This window comes from Tripterygium wilfordii, chromosome 15 (assembly GCF_013401445.1).
Source record: "Tripterygium wilfordii isolate XIE 37 chromosome 15, ASM1340144v1, whole genome shotgun sequence".
Taxonomy (NCBI): Eukaryota; Viridiplantae; Streptophyta; class Magnoliopsida; order Celastrales; family Celastraceae; genus Tripterygium; species Tripterygium wilfordii.
The window spans coordinates 2,404,976-2,419,266 of NC_052246.1; the positions used below are offsets into that span (position 1 = coordinate 2,404,976).

The 14,291-nt window shown below is 35.8% G+C and overlaps 1 protein-coding gene across 3 annotated transcripts; it reads left to right on the forward strand.

Moving 5' to 3' along the window:
* The first annotated feature begins 4,216 nt into the window (after positions 1-4,216).
* Positions 4,217-8,127, forward strand: LOC120016144. Of its 3 annotated transcripts, none has more exons than XM_038868769.1 (2): positions 4,217-6,784; positions 8,045-8,127. In XM_038868769.1, exons 1-2 carry the CDS (start codon positions 4,477-4,479, stop codon positions 8,092-8,094), a joined length of 2,358 nt encoding a protein of 785 aa, XP_038724697.1. In that variant the 5' UTR covers positions 4,217-4,476; the 3' UTR covers positions 8,095-8,127. The 3 variants fall into 3 exon arrangements, with proteins under 3 accessions (XP_038724697.1, XP_038724699.1, XP_038724696.1); XM_038868771.1 differs by lacking the exon at positions 8,045-8,127 and adding an exon at positions 6,959-7,179; XM_038868768.1 differs by lacking the exon at positions 8,045-8,127 and having other exon boundaries at positions 4,217-7,179.
* The last annotated feature ends 6,164 nt before the right edge of the window (positions 8,128-14,291 follow it).

Here is a 14,291-nt window from a genome sequence, read left to right on the forward strand (position 1 = left end):
GAGTAAGCCCAATTATTACAGGTCAAAACCCAACTCACTAAACTTGGGAAAAGACTTTGTCGTATGTAGGGGATTAGCTTTACCCATATATATCCATCAGTTGGAACTTATCTAACCAATATGGGATATATGTGATCTTAACAGTGGAACTATATATGTTTGTTTTTAACACACCATATGTTATTAATTCGTTTGGATTTTGTCAAATTCTACTAATTACAATAAATCTTAATTAGTTAGGACTCAAAACTAGTTCAATTATGAGTTTGAACTATTTGATACTGTATATAGATTGTATGAGTTTGGCAGTGTGTTGCAACTGTGTTCAGTTGCAACACACCTCACAGCACCACAGCATTCCCAAACGCTTACAATATATGTTGAATTGTCCTACGTAATCAAATTAGGTCAATTATTTTATTTTAGATTAATGTACAATGTAAACCTTAAGTGATTTTATATTAATATTATTAGTCATCTAATATAACCGTAATTTAGATACGCCAAACGCACCTCACAGCACCGCACCACAGTTTTAAAAGTGATGCGCCAAACAGTTTTTTGCGTTTCAACTCACCTCACAGCACCACACTACACCTCACAGCAACTCACAACATTCTCAAACAAGCCCAATTATAGATCATTGCATGGTGTGGTTGGACGTGTGAATATCATGGTCAAATAACTACCACCTTGCAGTCTCCCTTGACTGATTTATTGAAGATAAACATGTTGTTCTTACAATTAATCTTAGATCACAAAACATTTCAGTTCCATTAGCATTTGCTAAATATAATAACCTTTATGGTCCATTCAATCTACATTGATTGCCCAAAATTAGGACAACAAATTGAGATAATATAATTAAGGCAAAAACAATAAACGACGAAAGAACTCCCAAGTTGTAGCAAATGAATTGAATGGACAATGAAATTCTTAGTTACGTTTTTTTTTTTTTTTGGTAAGGATTTGACAATTGACAAACCAAAGAGGCAAAATTAAGATGGGTTAACATCGTTCGCCTTAATTTAAGTTTCTTAAGTCTAATTCATATGGGATGTTTATTCAATTTTTGCTTTTTTTTTAGCATATATTTATAAAGAATTTTGGGCATCAAACAATAAAATAATCACAGCCCAGAGTGTACGTAATTGAAAGTTTAAAAATTCATGTTCTATATTTGGTCAATCATGTCAATTTAAGTAGACTAATGTTACCAAGCACTGAGTCGGGCGATAAATTTATGTGTGTGTGGACCTGAGTTTAGATTCGTATCAAATATCTAAATAACAAGTTTATTAACTCTGTTATCGGCTTCTGAGTTGATCTTCAAGTCTTGCTAATCTAGCTTCGTCAAACTATTAAGATATCTGTCACTTAAATATAATAACACGATAATTCTTGTATTATGTATCATGTTTTAGTCCCTAATCCTTTGTGAACGAAAAATTTTAGTACACACAAACTTGACGGTATGAATTTAAATTCATATCGAAAGTACAAGTAATGAGTTTGCGAGGTGTCATTTTGACTATCAAAAAAAATATATGATAGGTGTATATATTTAAGATTCAAAACATGGTTTGCAGGGGGCAACAAGGGCAAGGGTGGATGACAGTTGGGACAACTACTGTTGGCTTATTTGACTCATAAGACATGGCATTGACTAATAAAGACAATTGGATGGAGCACTAGTTATACTTAACCCAGGTTTAATTCTTTAATTATCTTGTCTTCCATCTACTTCCTAGCTACCTAAGGTTCTATTAAAGTGTTAAAGGTTTTTCCTTTCTTTACATAAGTAGGATTTGGGCTACTCTAACCTGGTTTTTGTCAAAGACGAGTAGGACCAGACTGAGATACTGCCTATGAGGGGTGATTATGTCATTAACTTTCACGAAAGCTAGTCGTGTTGTGTGAAAAAACTTCATTTATTTATTTACTAATGGTTTTTGGAAATCGTTGGTTTAAGATGGCTCAACCCAATCCATTCTAGATGAGGCGCACTATCGTCCACCGCTCTACATGTTGAGCTGTTGAATTTACATCTTACATGTGTAGTGGAGTGTGAGAACATGGTTCTTGTCTCACATCGTTTGAGTCAACAAGCTTGACCTTGTATATATGATGTAGGTTTTCCTTTCCCTTATAAGTCGGTTTATAAAGGAAAACATGGATCTACAGATTATGACACAATTAAGTAACCACCCATAATCTATACGAAATCAAAATATATGTGGTTTGAAAAAAAAAGAGGATATATTAAACACTCAAAAATCACACGAAGCCAAAGTATGAAATAGAATTTAGGAATTGGGATGTATTAATAAACTAAGTGCATTGAAGGATAAAAGTTAACATACATAAATGTAAACATGATCGATTGAGAAAACTCCACTTATATTTGTATATTTAACATGGATGAGTCTCAATTTTTTAAATTAATGGTCATAGAGATCAAATCAAGTCATTATGAGTTGTGGTATAATTGACTTGCCACTTTTTTCTTTTTTTTCCCTATTGGAAATATGCCTAAAGACAAGAAAAATTTCAATACAAAAAATCATATATATGTGTGTGTGTGTATGATTTTAATGATATATCCCCAGAAAAATCAATGTTGCTTTCAAATACAACGTATAAGGTTGTTAACACCATAAATAACTAATTTCAATAAACGAATGTACGTGTGCATGCATGCACCGAAGATGGATAAGATAAGTCACATCAATTTATGGATTTATAGAATTAATTTTATTAAGTTACTGCAGTTAAAAAAAAAAGTGCTTTGTTAATCGAAAATTCACTGAACCTCACGAGAGTCAAACCGTATTGCATTTTAAAATTATGCAAAATTTAGAATTATATATACACTTCCTTTTATAAAATATATGAATGGAAGTTAGACGAATAATGCCTTTATTTAGAATAAACAACAAATATTTTTCATCCAAGAAAGGATTCTTCCATGATTTACAGGTTATTTTGAAGTGGCCTATATATATGAAACATTTTTCTCCTTCTAGGGTATATGCTATCTCACTCGTACTCACCTTACCATAATACTTGTAATTAGTCATATGTGAAATAAATAAAAAGAACCTAAAGTTAATAAATTTGAAAATTTTATTTTAATCTCATGGTAAAATCGGAATGTCGTTTCTAATGCAAGAAGTTTAATTAGTATCGGTAAATATGTTTTGTTATCGTAGTTAGGGAGGGTAGGATAATTCAAACACCCACGAATGTTTAGCGTGTAACTATCTCGTTACAACTAAAAACGATATGATTTGGAAAATGAAAAAGTGGTTAATTTCGTTAAACGCTCTTCATAATGCAATTACAAGATTAATTAAAAAGTAGTTGTATACATATATATTTTTTGAAATCGTGCAATAATGGAATGAATTATATTCACCAAACCTTTTGTATTAATCATTTAAGTAAATATAGTACTACTACAAAATTGACCATGTATTTACTACCAAAAAAAACCCTAATAGTATCACTATTTTGATTCAACCTACATCACCTACTCTTATGGCTTTTTTATAAAGAAATGAAAGAGAGAGCAATTTACATTTACACACAAGTCTTTATTGTGAATGGCAATTGGTGAACAATGCCTTTCTTTCTTTGGGTTGTCTTGGTCAACACTGACCCAACCCCATGGGAACTGGTGGAACACATTAAATTCCTAGGTTACCCTTCTTATATCCACTTCCTCTATAACACCACATGAATAACAAGTCACAAAAGGAAACTTAAAATAAAATCCTCCAATTAGGATTAAAATATTATTTGAATAATAGAAAAAATTAAATAAAATAAATAGAATGGAAGAAACAGACAATGAGATACCTTCCCTACAAGGACCCCACCACAAGAACCCTAACAACTACAAAAGAAAAAAAAAATTAAAAAAGGGCAAAAAACATGAAAGGGATTCCAAAACTAGAACCTTTTCAATGCGCGTGCGTTACACTCTCCAATCACATGGAGGTGACGACCAGCGTCAGGTTAGTGTTTTCGTACGTGGAACTGTGGTGTGATCTAGCAATACCAGTTTCCATCAACGTTGTTTCTAACATCTTACCCACGCGCACTTCAAGGATGCGTATGAGAGCGTGCACATCACCCTCTCCTTCTTGAACTCTGCATACTCATTCATGTCGCCCTTATATATTTTTTTTCTATATTTTTCGCACTATTTTCTCTCCCTAAACTTTCTCTCTTTGAAATTTCGTCTCTGGAGAGTTGAAAAGACCAAATCTTTATAAACAAATTGAAATTTGAAGCGAAAACCCAAAAGCCACAGACATTAACCTTACTAGATCGACTGAATTCTCCATAGAAACGGCCGGGACATCAAAATCCGGCCACGGGAGGCATGGAGTCCAGTTTAACCCCTTGACAATCCCAAATTGTGCAGAAGACCCGAAGCTCGCACTGTCTTTCTTCACTTAAGTCCCTTCAATGGCTGCCACTAACGCCACCGCGACAACGACTAACGCGACGGTGGACTCAGCGGTGTCGGCGGACGAGTTGGCGGCGAAAGCAGTAAATAAGAGGTACGAGGGGCTTGTGATGGTCCGTACGAAGGCGATAAAGGGAAAAGGAGCGTGGTACTGGGCGCACTTGGAGCCTATTTTGGTTCAAAACCCCGATACTGGCCTCCCTAAGGCGGTTAAGCTCCGGTGCTCCTTATGCGACGCCGTCTTCTCCGCCTCTAACCCTTCTCGGACAGCCTCGGAGCACCTGAAACGAGGGACTTGCCCCAAATTCAATTCATTGCCTAAACCCATCTCTCCAATCTCTCCCTCGGGACTCGCTTCACCCTCCCAAACAACAACGACTACACCTCAGCATAACCACCGAAAACGAAACTCCTTTTCTGTCGCCGCGACTTCCGGTAGTGGTGGTGGTGGTGGTGTTTCGTCATACCAAGCAGCAACTCCTCTGGCGATTGTGGACCCCACCAGATTCTGCGGAGAGTTGACGACTTACTCCTCGTCTGCCTCTGCGGCTGTAACTGTTATGGCGCCGCCGCCGCATCATCAGCTCCAGCAGCATTTGGTTTTGTCGGGTGGGAAAGAGGATTTAGGGGCGTTAGCGATGTTGGAGGACAGTGTAAAGAAGCTCAAGAGTCCGAAAACATCTCCTGGGCCGGCTTTGAGCAAGACACAGATAGATTATGCGTTAGATTGTCTCGCTGACTGGGTCTATGAGTGTTGCGGTTCTGTCTCGTTTTCGAGTCTCCAGCATCTCAAATTCAGGATGTTCCTTAATCAAGTGGGGATGCCGGCTGTGTCAAGAAGAGATTTTGCTGGGAATAGATTGGACTTGAAGTACGAGGAAGCTAAGGCTGAATCGGAAGCTAGGATTCGAGATGCCATGTTCTTTCAAATCGCGAGTGATGGGTGGAAGGAGAAAGATTACGAGAGTTCTGGGGAGCTGAATTTGGTTAATTTGACTGTGAATTTGCCAAATGGGACTAGCTTGTACAGGAGAGCTGTGCTTGTTGGTAATTCTGTGCCTTCCAAGTATGCAGAGGAGGTTTTGTGGGAGGCAATAACCGGCATTTGTGGAAATGCTGTTCAGCAATGTGTAGGGATTGTTGCAGACAGGTTTAAGGTTAAGGCGTTGAAGAATTTAGAGAGTCAGCATAACTGGATGATTAATCTATCTTGCCAGTATCAAGGGTTCAATAGTTTGATCAAGGGTTTTAGCAAGGAGCTTCCTTTGTTTAAGTCTGTAACAGAGAATTGTTTTAAGCTCGCGACTTTTGTGAATAACAAGAATCAAGTAAGGAATTGTTTTCATAAGTATCAGTTGCAGGAGTATGGATATGCTGGATTGCTCAGAATACCTCGTTACTGCGACAGAGTCCATTTTGGACCCGTTTATGTAATGCTTGAGGATATACTGAGCTCCGCACGAGCATTGCAGTTGGTTTTGCTTGATGAATCATACAAGGTTGTGTCCATGGAGGACCCAACTGCGAGGGAGGTTGCTGAGATGATAAGGGATGCTGGGTTTTGGAATGAAATGGAAGCAGTGCATTGTTTGGTGAGACTGATCAAGGATATGGCTCAAGAGATTGAGACAGAGAGGCCATTAATTGGGCAATGCCTGCCAATTTGGGATGATCTCAGATCGAAAGTTAAGGACTGGTGTGCCAAATTTCACGTTGGGGAAGGACCGGTGGAGAAAGTGATGGAAAGTCGGTTCAGGAAGAATTACCATCCTGCTTGGGCAGCTGCATATATACTCGATCCCCTTTATTTGATTAGGGACACCAGTGGGAAGTTCCTTCCTCCTTTCAAATACTTGACGCCTGAGCAGGACAAGGATGTCGACAAGCTAATAACCCGACTGGTATCGAGGGAGGAGGCACACATTGCTTTGATGGAACTAATGAAATGGAGAACAGAAGGGCTCGATCCAGTTTATGCGAGAGCTGTACAGATGAAGGAGAGGGACCCCATTTCTGGAAAGATGAAAATCGCTAATCCCCAGAGCAGTAGGCTTGTGTGGGAGACCTATCTTACCGAGTTCAAATCCTTAGGGAAAGTTGCTGTCAGGCTTATATTTCTAAATGCAACATCATGTGGATTCAAATGTAATTCGTCTTTATTGAGATGGTTGGGCAGCCATGGGCACTCAAGGGCAGCAATGGAGAGAGTTCAGAAATTGATATTCATTGCTGCTCATTTGAAGATTGATAGGCGAGACTTCTCCAGTGACGAAGATAAGGACGCAGAGCTGTTCGCGATGGCAAACGGTGAGGATGATGTGTTAAACGATGTTCTTGCTGATACATCCTCGGTGTAACTTCATTTTTCATTTTTTTTTGGTAGACCTTAGAAAACTTAATTTGTAGGATTTATTGAATTCTTTGAACTGCTCTTTGTATTTTGAACTTCTTTGCCTTAAGCTTTAGAAGATTTTTTGGCAGTACAAGTGTGAGAAAAAAGTTCAACATTGATCACATATTCAATTTTGTATCTCCAAGGCCTCATGATTTAAGCAACTGCCCATCTTTCAGCCTAGAACGACTTCATAGTTTCAGGATTTGGCGGAAAAGATGATCTTCTTGTTTGTAAGTACAGGGAATGCTGCATTAATCTATTGATTCTCCTTGTTGATTTTAAGTACCGACGACTACTCTTACCTTTTCTTCTGAATTTTAACATTCTTACTAATGTGTAGAAATTCTGAGCATGTGTTTCTAATAATTACACTTAATTCTCATCATTATAAGAATCTTTGTTAATTAGGTATATATTGTAGATTCTTTTCTGATCTTGTGATTAGCTTTGACTTTGATCTTCAGTAACAGGATGTTGATGGCTTCAGTTGCTCCCTTGTCTCAAAACCATTAGAAGTTGTTCTTGCATTTTTGAAATCTGTAAATCTAATGTTATATAAATGTTGCATCTCCACAGACAATTGACTCTCTGTTGGGAAAAAATTCTTTACAGTTTCCTTTCACTTTCATCTCAAAGTACAATCAGGCAGTTGCTTTTTTCTTCATGTTCATTTGCATGTGAGGTTGATGATCTCATGGTTCCTCAAATAGAAGCATGATGAGCTGCCCTTTTACTGGGTTGATGTTGTAGGGTTTCTGCCTGTAAACTTCAGTCTTTTTTTTTTTATGGTGCGAGAATTATTGTAGTCCTATTGACACCCCTTAGCAAATAAGGTTTGGATGCATTTCCGACTTATTTTCCCAACCCTAATTGAGGTTCTTGCATGAAGCTCACTGTTACCAAAAATGGATAGGTTTCATTCATGCCATAATGAGCAGCAACTTTTATTTATTCTTCGCCATCCTGGGTCGGTAACTTTTGCTCTGGAAACTTTTTTTCCCCTGAATAAGCTGCTTTAAGCATAAAGGATTGATTGTTAATCATCTAGTGCTTGTGTTTTGAGTTTACTTTCATGAATGCTATAGTTTTAATTAGTGAAGTAAAGAAAGTTTGGGCATAAGTAGGCGTCATCATTATCGTTACTGTTATTATGATTGCTTTTGTGTGGACAGAAGAATTCGACACTGATGACGACATGGATGGACCGGAGAAACCACCTTAAGATGGTTGGTAATAGAGTTTGATGGAGCATGATTAAAGACGGATTTGTCAAAAAAGCAGGATACCAGAGAGAGCCGCTCCCAGATATGTTTCAGTACGACAAGGTAGAAGTCACTGGATCCGGTTGGGTCAACAACGTCGGAAGGGCCAGCGGGGAGCAAAAGCTTATTTTCTCTAGCTGGAGAAGCACTTGTGTGCCTGTTGTTGAATCAATCAACTCGATCCATATCTGCTGAGAGATGGTGGAGCCCTTTGAACAAAGGAAGAAGTGGAAGTCGTTTTCCATACTTGGGTTGTCTGATATCTGTTTTTTTTTTTTAATTTTTTTTTTAAAAAATGTTTTGGCACATCAAATCATATTTGAAGGTAACTTGTCTTTTAAACATTCCAAAACTATGGCTTGTGAGGCTCAACTCATGCAGTGTGATTGGGTTATGCTGCCTCCATGATTGCGAAAAAAGGTCTTTAGAGGACCCAACGCATAGCCAAGACTGTAGGCTCCATGCAGAGCCCAAAGAGATGCTCTTGAGAGTGATTCTTCAACAAATTCCAACTGAAAATGTTTGTTATTGGCTCCTTATAGCTGTGCAGGTCGGAAAATTGACTCTAATTCAACATCATGGGTTGGACCAAAAATTTTTTATGTGGTCACTAGGATATTACTCTTTGTGTGAATTCAACTCAACATTTTTCAAGTCTATCATATGATTAATCTCACAACACTTTAATCCTTGTGAGGTTGACAACTATTTTTTTTGGGTGACGAGAAAACTTATTCCAATGATAACCACACAACCATATATAATACCCGCAAATCACACTAGAATGGATCTTAGAACTTGTGACCTTCCACACGTATGTGTTAAGAGATTTAAATAGCTAACTTAACTATCCGAACCAACGATTTTCTGTTGAGGTTGACTACCATGCTATGACCGTTCTAATAATCCAATCCCTCTAAACCATGCTGCCATAAAAGTTCTCTCCGACCATTTAGAAGGAAGTAATAAACCAGTTGGAGTAATATAAAAGGGAAATCACAAAAAAAAAAGAAAAGAAAAAGGACACGTTGAATTCGATAAGACTTGAGAGTAGCTTGCATTCTAGGGAAACAGATAAAAAGGGTGACAATGGCTACTCATCAACCATTTAGGCAAAATGGTTCCAATTATGGAATGTGGTTTCTCTACATTTTTTTTACCTCTTCATGGTAAATTTTAAAACCTCTCAAAACCCAAAATTCAAACCTTGATGGTACCATTATTATATGGGGGGATATACTAGATTCATCCACAACCACACCAATCTTCAAAAACAGGTGAAAAATCAAGTGGGTCAATGATGACACATTTTTTATTTGAGTGAAGAGAGTAGAAAAGTAGAGAGAGAGAAGGAGAGAGCAATTGAGCATGGTATGGTACTCACTCACACATTTTTTGGGTATTGTAATTACTCATTAAGTGGAGAGACGTAAATTCTTGTCGGCAAGAGCCTTTGTATTGGTGTGAGTCTCTGACTGCTCACCAAACTAATTATCAAACCCTCTGTTTGTGTTTGTGTTTGTGTTTGTGTTATGTGTGCTGAGCTTTTTCATTAGTATGGGTATGGTATGGTATGGTACTCTCCCCTTTTTTTTTGGTTAAAGATAAAGGAAATATAATGATTAGTGTAGGAGGACCAATCCCTACAAAAAAGATTCTTATCTCCTTCCTATGCCTTCTCATTATACCTACTTTCCCCCTCCCCTCTATTTCTTTACACTCACATTGTCCCTCTATCTTATTAGGGAAAATTTAATTTTCCCTTATATGATAATTATAATAACCTACTCTACTCTAATGTCATTTTTTTATACCAATAGGAGGTGGCTCGATTGACAATCAACTGAGTTATACATGCATATGTCTAATATTCGATTCCAACGAGAAACATATTTCTGAAATTTACTTGACAAGCAAAAGTTGGATTAACCCTCCCCTCTCGTTTGGTTTCATTTTAGTAGTTACTATTTGTCCCTTATTACTATTTGCCCCTTTGTACAGTAATAAAGAGTAATATTGCACTGTAAGAAGTCATCAAAAATATTCCTAGTGTTGTTTTTTGTCTCTACATTTCGGTGAAATGTCCAGAAAAAAATACTTGGTTTTGATTAATTACGAACGCAATGGTTCATATATTTTTTTTTAATTTGACTTCATAGTGGGTTCTCAAATAAATAATAATCCTCACTCTATGAAGTCATGATCAGTATTAGAGTACAAATTGTTAATATTCGGGTTGTGGTGACTTATACACGATTGCGGGGGTTCATGGTGGAGGCTTGTTATGTCCCTTATTAGGCAATTGACGTGAACATATACGTTAAGCATTACAAATTTACAACTCATTATAACTAACGCTATAACTGCACAAGCTCATTTACTCCAACTCACCTATATTTACCCCTATTCTCTTAGTCACAACACACATTTTTACACTCAACAAGTAGATCTCTTCTCTCTCAAAGGAGTCAAGACAAGAGAAATAGAGAATTCTGTTGCATCGATTCGTCGAGCTATTGTAATTTTTACGTTATTGTACTATTGCACTAACACAAATGATTCAAGAACATATAGCGTGGTCCATATAATGTTGGATCATATGTATTATTATTCTCAAGACGTGTGTCTATGCATCAACAAAGAAAGAATTACTCACCATTAAGATTCCATCCTTGGTTCTTTTGTCCAAACATCATCACCGAAGACATATATGTTCAAACAAAAGCCAACGATGGGTACTTTTTTTTTTTCCCTTTCTTTTTCCCTTTTCATCATGTAATTCTAGAATATTGTGGCAAAAGAGTATGTGTAAGAGTCAAATATATTATATATATAGTTTTGACTAAAAAAGAGTTACTTTAATTAGTCAATTTATGATCTTCAACAGCCACGTCCACATGTTAATTTTCAACGGTAAGAAATGGAAAACCCAAAAAAAAAAAAAAAAAAAAAGGTTTTGATTAGATGGGTAAAAGCCTGTTAATTAATTAAGGAAAATACACTTAAGAAAATAATTACAGTAGGCTTTAAGAGTTTTAAGCAACCTTTTTTCTTGATTACTTGTGACATGTGAGATAGTACTAGTCACTCTCTCTTTTTTTTTAATTATAATCATATTACAATTAAAGAAAAAGGTCATAATTTTCGGCCATCGCGTTGAAATTGTATCAAATCCAAGCAAAACTATGAACTATAACCACCAAAATTAATGTTCAAATATGGGGGGTTTTTTTTCTCAAAAAAAGAAAAAAGTTTCGATTCACTAAAAGAAATCCACAACTCCCTTACTATCGTTCCAAGTATTAAAATCGTTTTGATTCGATACTCAATCTCGTTGGCTTGGACAATATGTCGTAGCCAACTCGGTTGAGAAGTCGTTGACAATTGTGAATGATATTTTTTTGGTAGTTAAGCGGGAGCGAAAATTCAAACTTAGATATCACTCACTTTGAATATATGTCTTCATCAACTCAGTTGAGGGGGTTATTCGCAATTGAGAATGACACAATCATTTAAATTTGTCCTTTGAAACGATCCGTGCGTATATAAAATTTTCACTTAATCACATGATAAATTGATATACAATTAAACCCGTGATCACAAAAATATTACTCCCATCGAGATGAACGTAGGATATTTCGAATAGATACGATTGGGCCCCACATATTTACCCACTAGCCTATGCAACACTACCATTAGACTATTAGTTGCAGACCATGGCATGAATGAACATAGTGTTGTAATTATTCCATTATTCGTATGGGGAGGAAAAAAAAAAAGAAGTAATTATTAATATCCATAACTACTGCAATGATGTGTAGGACCCTAATTTTATATGATTAACATAATTTTTGTCAATCAGGCACGTGTCAGTCACCTTTATAGCATTATTTACTGGGCCATACCTACAACATAGGTCCCACCTTCGACGAATTTTGTGATGCGCTGACATCTAACTTGATTAGATACTATATGCGTGGTCTAGTCTCGGGGCACCACCTGTCTCATTTGACACCGGTGGTCAACTTAGGGTACGGTTCCTACTTCCTACCTAGGGTATACATATACGCACGAATTTTCCTATACAGACTTAAAATATAATTTAAAATACGGATAATTTTTTGAGAGTGTGAATAAACGAAACAAAAAGTGGACTCACTGCTTTGCACATATTCCAAATTAACCGTGAAAATATAGGTCTATAATTTTAGGTTCTTATTTTAAGTTTGCGTATGAAAAATTCTCTCATATCTCTATATATAAATGTCAAAAGACTAAATTTTGTTCGAAATTATACAAAAGAAGAGAGGAAATGTTCTTCCATTGAGAGAGTTGAACAATTATAAACCGTCGTATTCTTTTTTAAACCCATATTGATCCTAGACAATAACCTAATCTGGGTCCAAGATCTGAACAAGTAAATAGGGCAAGATTTATGTGTGTTGGACTCGGACCATGTTTTAAACAGGACAAAAAGCTTATGTTTGGACTCGAATTTCATACATATAACTTATGTCTAAATTTGTTTTAATCCGAATTGGACAAATTAGATCATCTAGACCGGAGAGAGTTTTGTCACCCCTTGTTGAGGTTGTGAGCACTCACGTGACTATACAGAAGCATGGCAGGTGCGGAATTCCAACAAGGGAACACAGCTAGTTCATTAGGTCTTCCCTCTCATTGTGGGTGGGAGTGGTTATACACTTTTAATCCCCACTCGTACAATTGAGTTATAATTAATTCATGTTATGTCAAAACTTAGCTTTCACAATTAAACAACGAATTGAATTAATCATTGCCACCATTTCTCTCTTGGTTAAACTATTCACTTGTTAATTTTACTCTAGTTAACTTTCTTAATCATCTCCTCCTGGTCCATAATTATATCATCGTATGTATGATTGTAAATATATATTTCGGAATTATGTACACGAGTTTGACAAGATCGAATCGTAAATTTTAAAATTAACATACAATATAAAATGAAAACAAATTCAAAAACTAATAAAAGAAATAGTAAAACAGTTGAAACTAAAGATAGATGATAATGAAATTGGTTTTCTTGATATGATATACTTTGACCTATTGACATATTGTTTTCAAAATTTTCTTTGTGCACAAATCACAATTGAGATTTGTTTTGTAAGTTAGGACAATGAATAGGGATGCCAGTAAAGAGAAAATGTATTGAACGCTGACGTCTTAACAAAGTTATTTACTCTTTCTTAAAATTATGAAAGATCGTTAAAATCGTGTAAGATCATAGGATCTTACGAATTTCAGGATTTTAGTAGGGATTTAGTAGGATCTTATCGAATTGGAATTTTAAGACAGATTTAAATCGCTTGTTGATATGTATAGTAGATCGTCAAACTTTAATAACCATGAATTCATACGGCATATGTATATAGTCTAATTACTAAGCCGACTTTGTTGGTTAATTAATTGTATTTAAATGAATTGTCCCCAATCATTAATAATAACAACAACAACAACAGGGTTTATGATAATGGTTTTATTTTTAATGGGAATGTTGAAAAATGTGAGATTACTTTTGTTAGTCTTGTTGGCCAAATACCATGTATAACATAAGTTGATCACTTTATCTTTTCTTATTTTCCACCCTTTTTGTAGTCAATAATGCTTTGATTTGAGTTTGTATCCTTTAGGTGTAAATTAAATTAATATTATGAATAACTCTATATGACACTGATTATTTAATCCCTACTCTTTGACTAATATAACCATTCACTATTCATATATAAATATATATATATATATATATATATATATATATATATATATATATATATATTTTAATGTGGTTGTTTACCCTTGAGCTGCTGGTGTAACGATAAAGATAGTTATGCGTATTCTTTAATAACCGAGATTCGAATTTCATAAATGTTAGAATTCCCATAACCATCGCCTTTAACAAAAAGACTTACCCAGAAAAAAAAGATTGAAAATCAAAATTACCCCTTTGTACTTCCTTTTTCAGAAGGTGATAATTATCCTTCAATTAGTGGGTGCCAAAGGTATTAGATATATTAGCTGTATGATTACTGCATAGAATCTCCAAAAAAAAAAAAAGTAGATTTAGTGGGTATGTATCTCTAGCTTTATTGGATTGCTTAAGACAAAAGATATTGCGTTA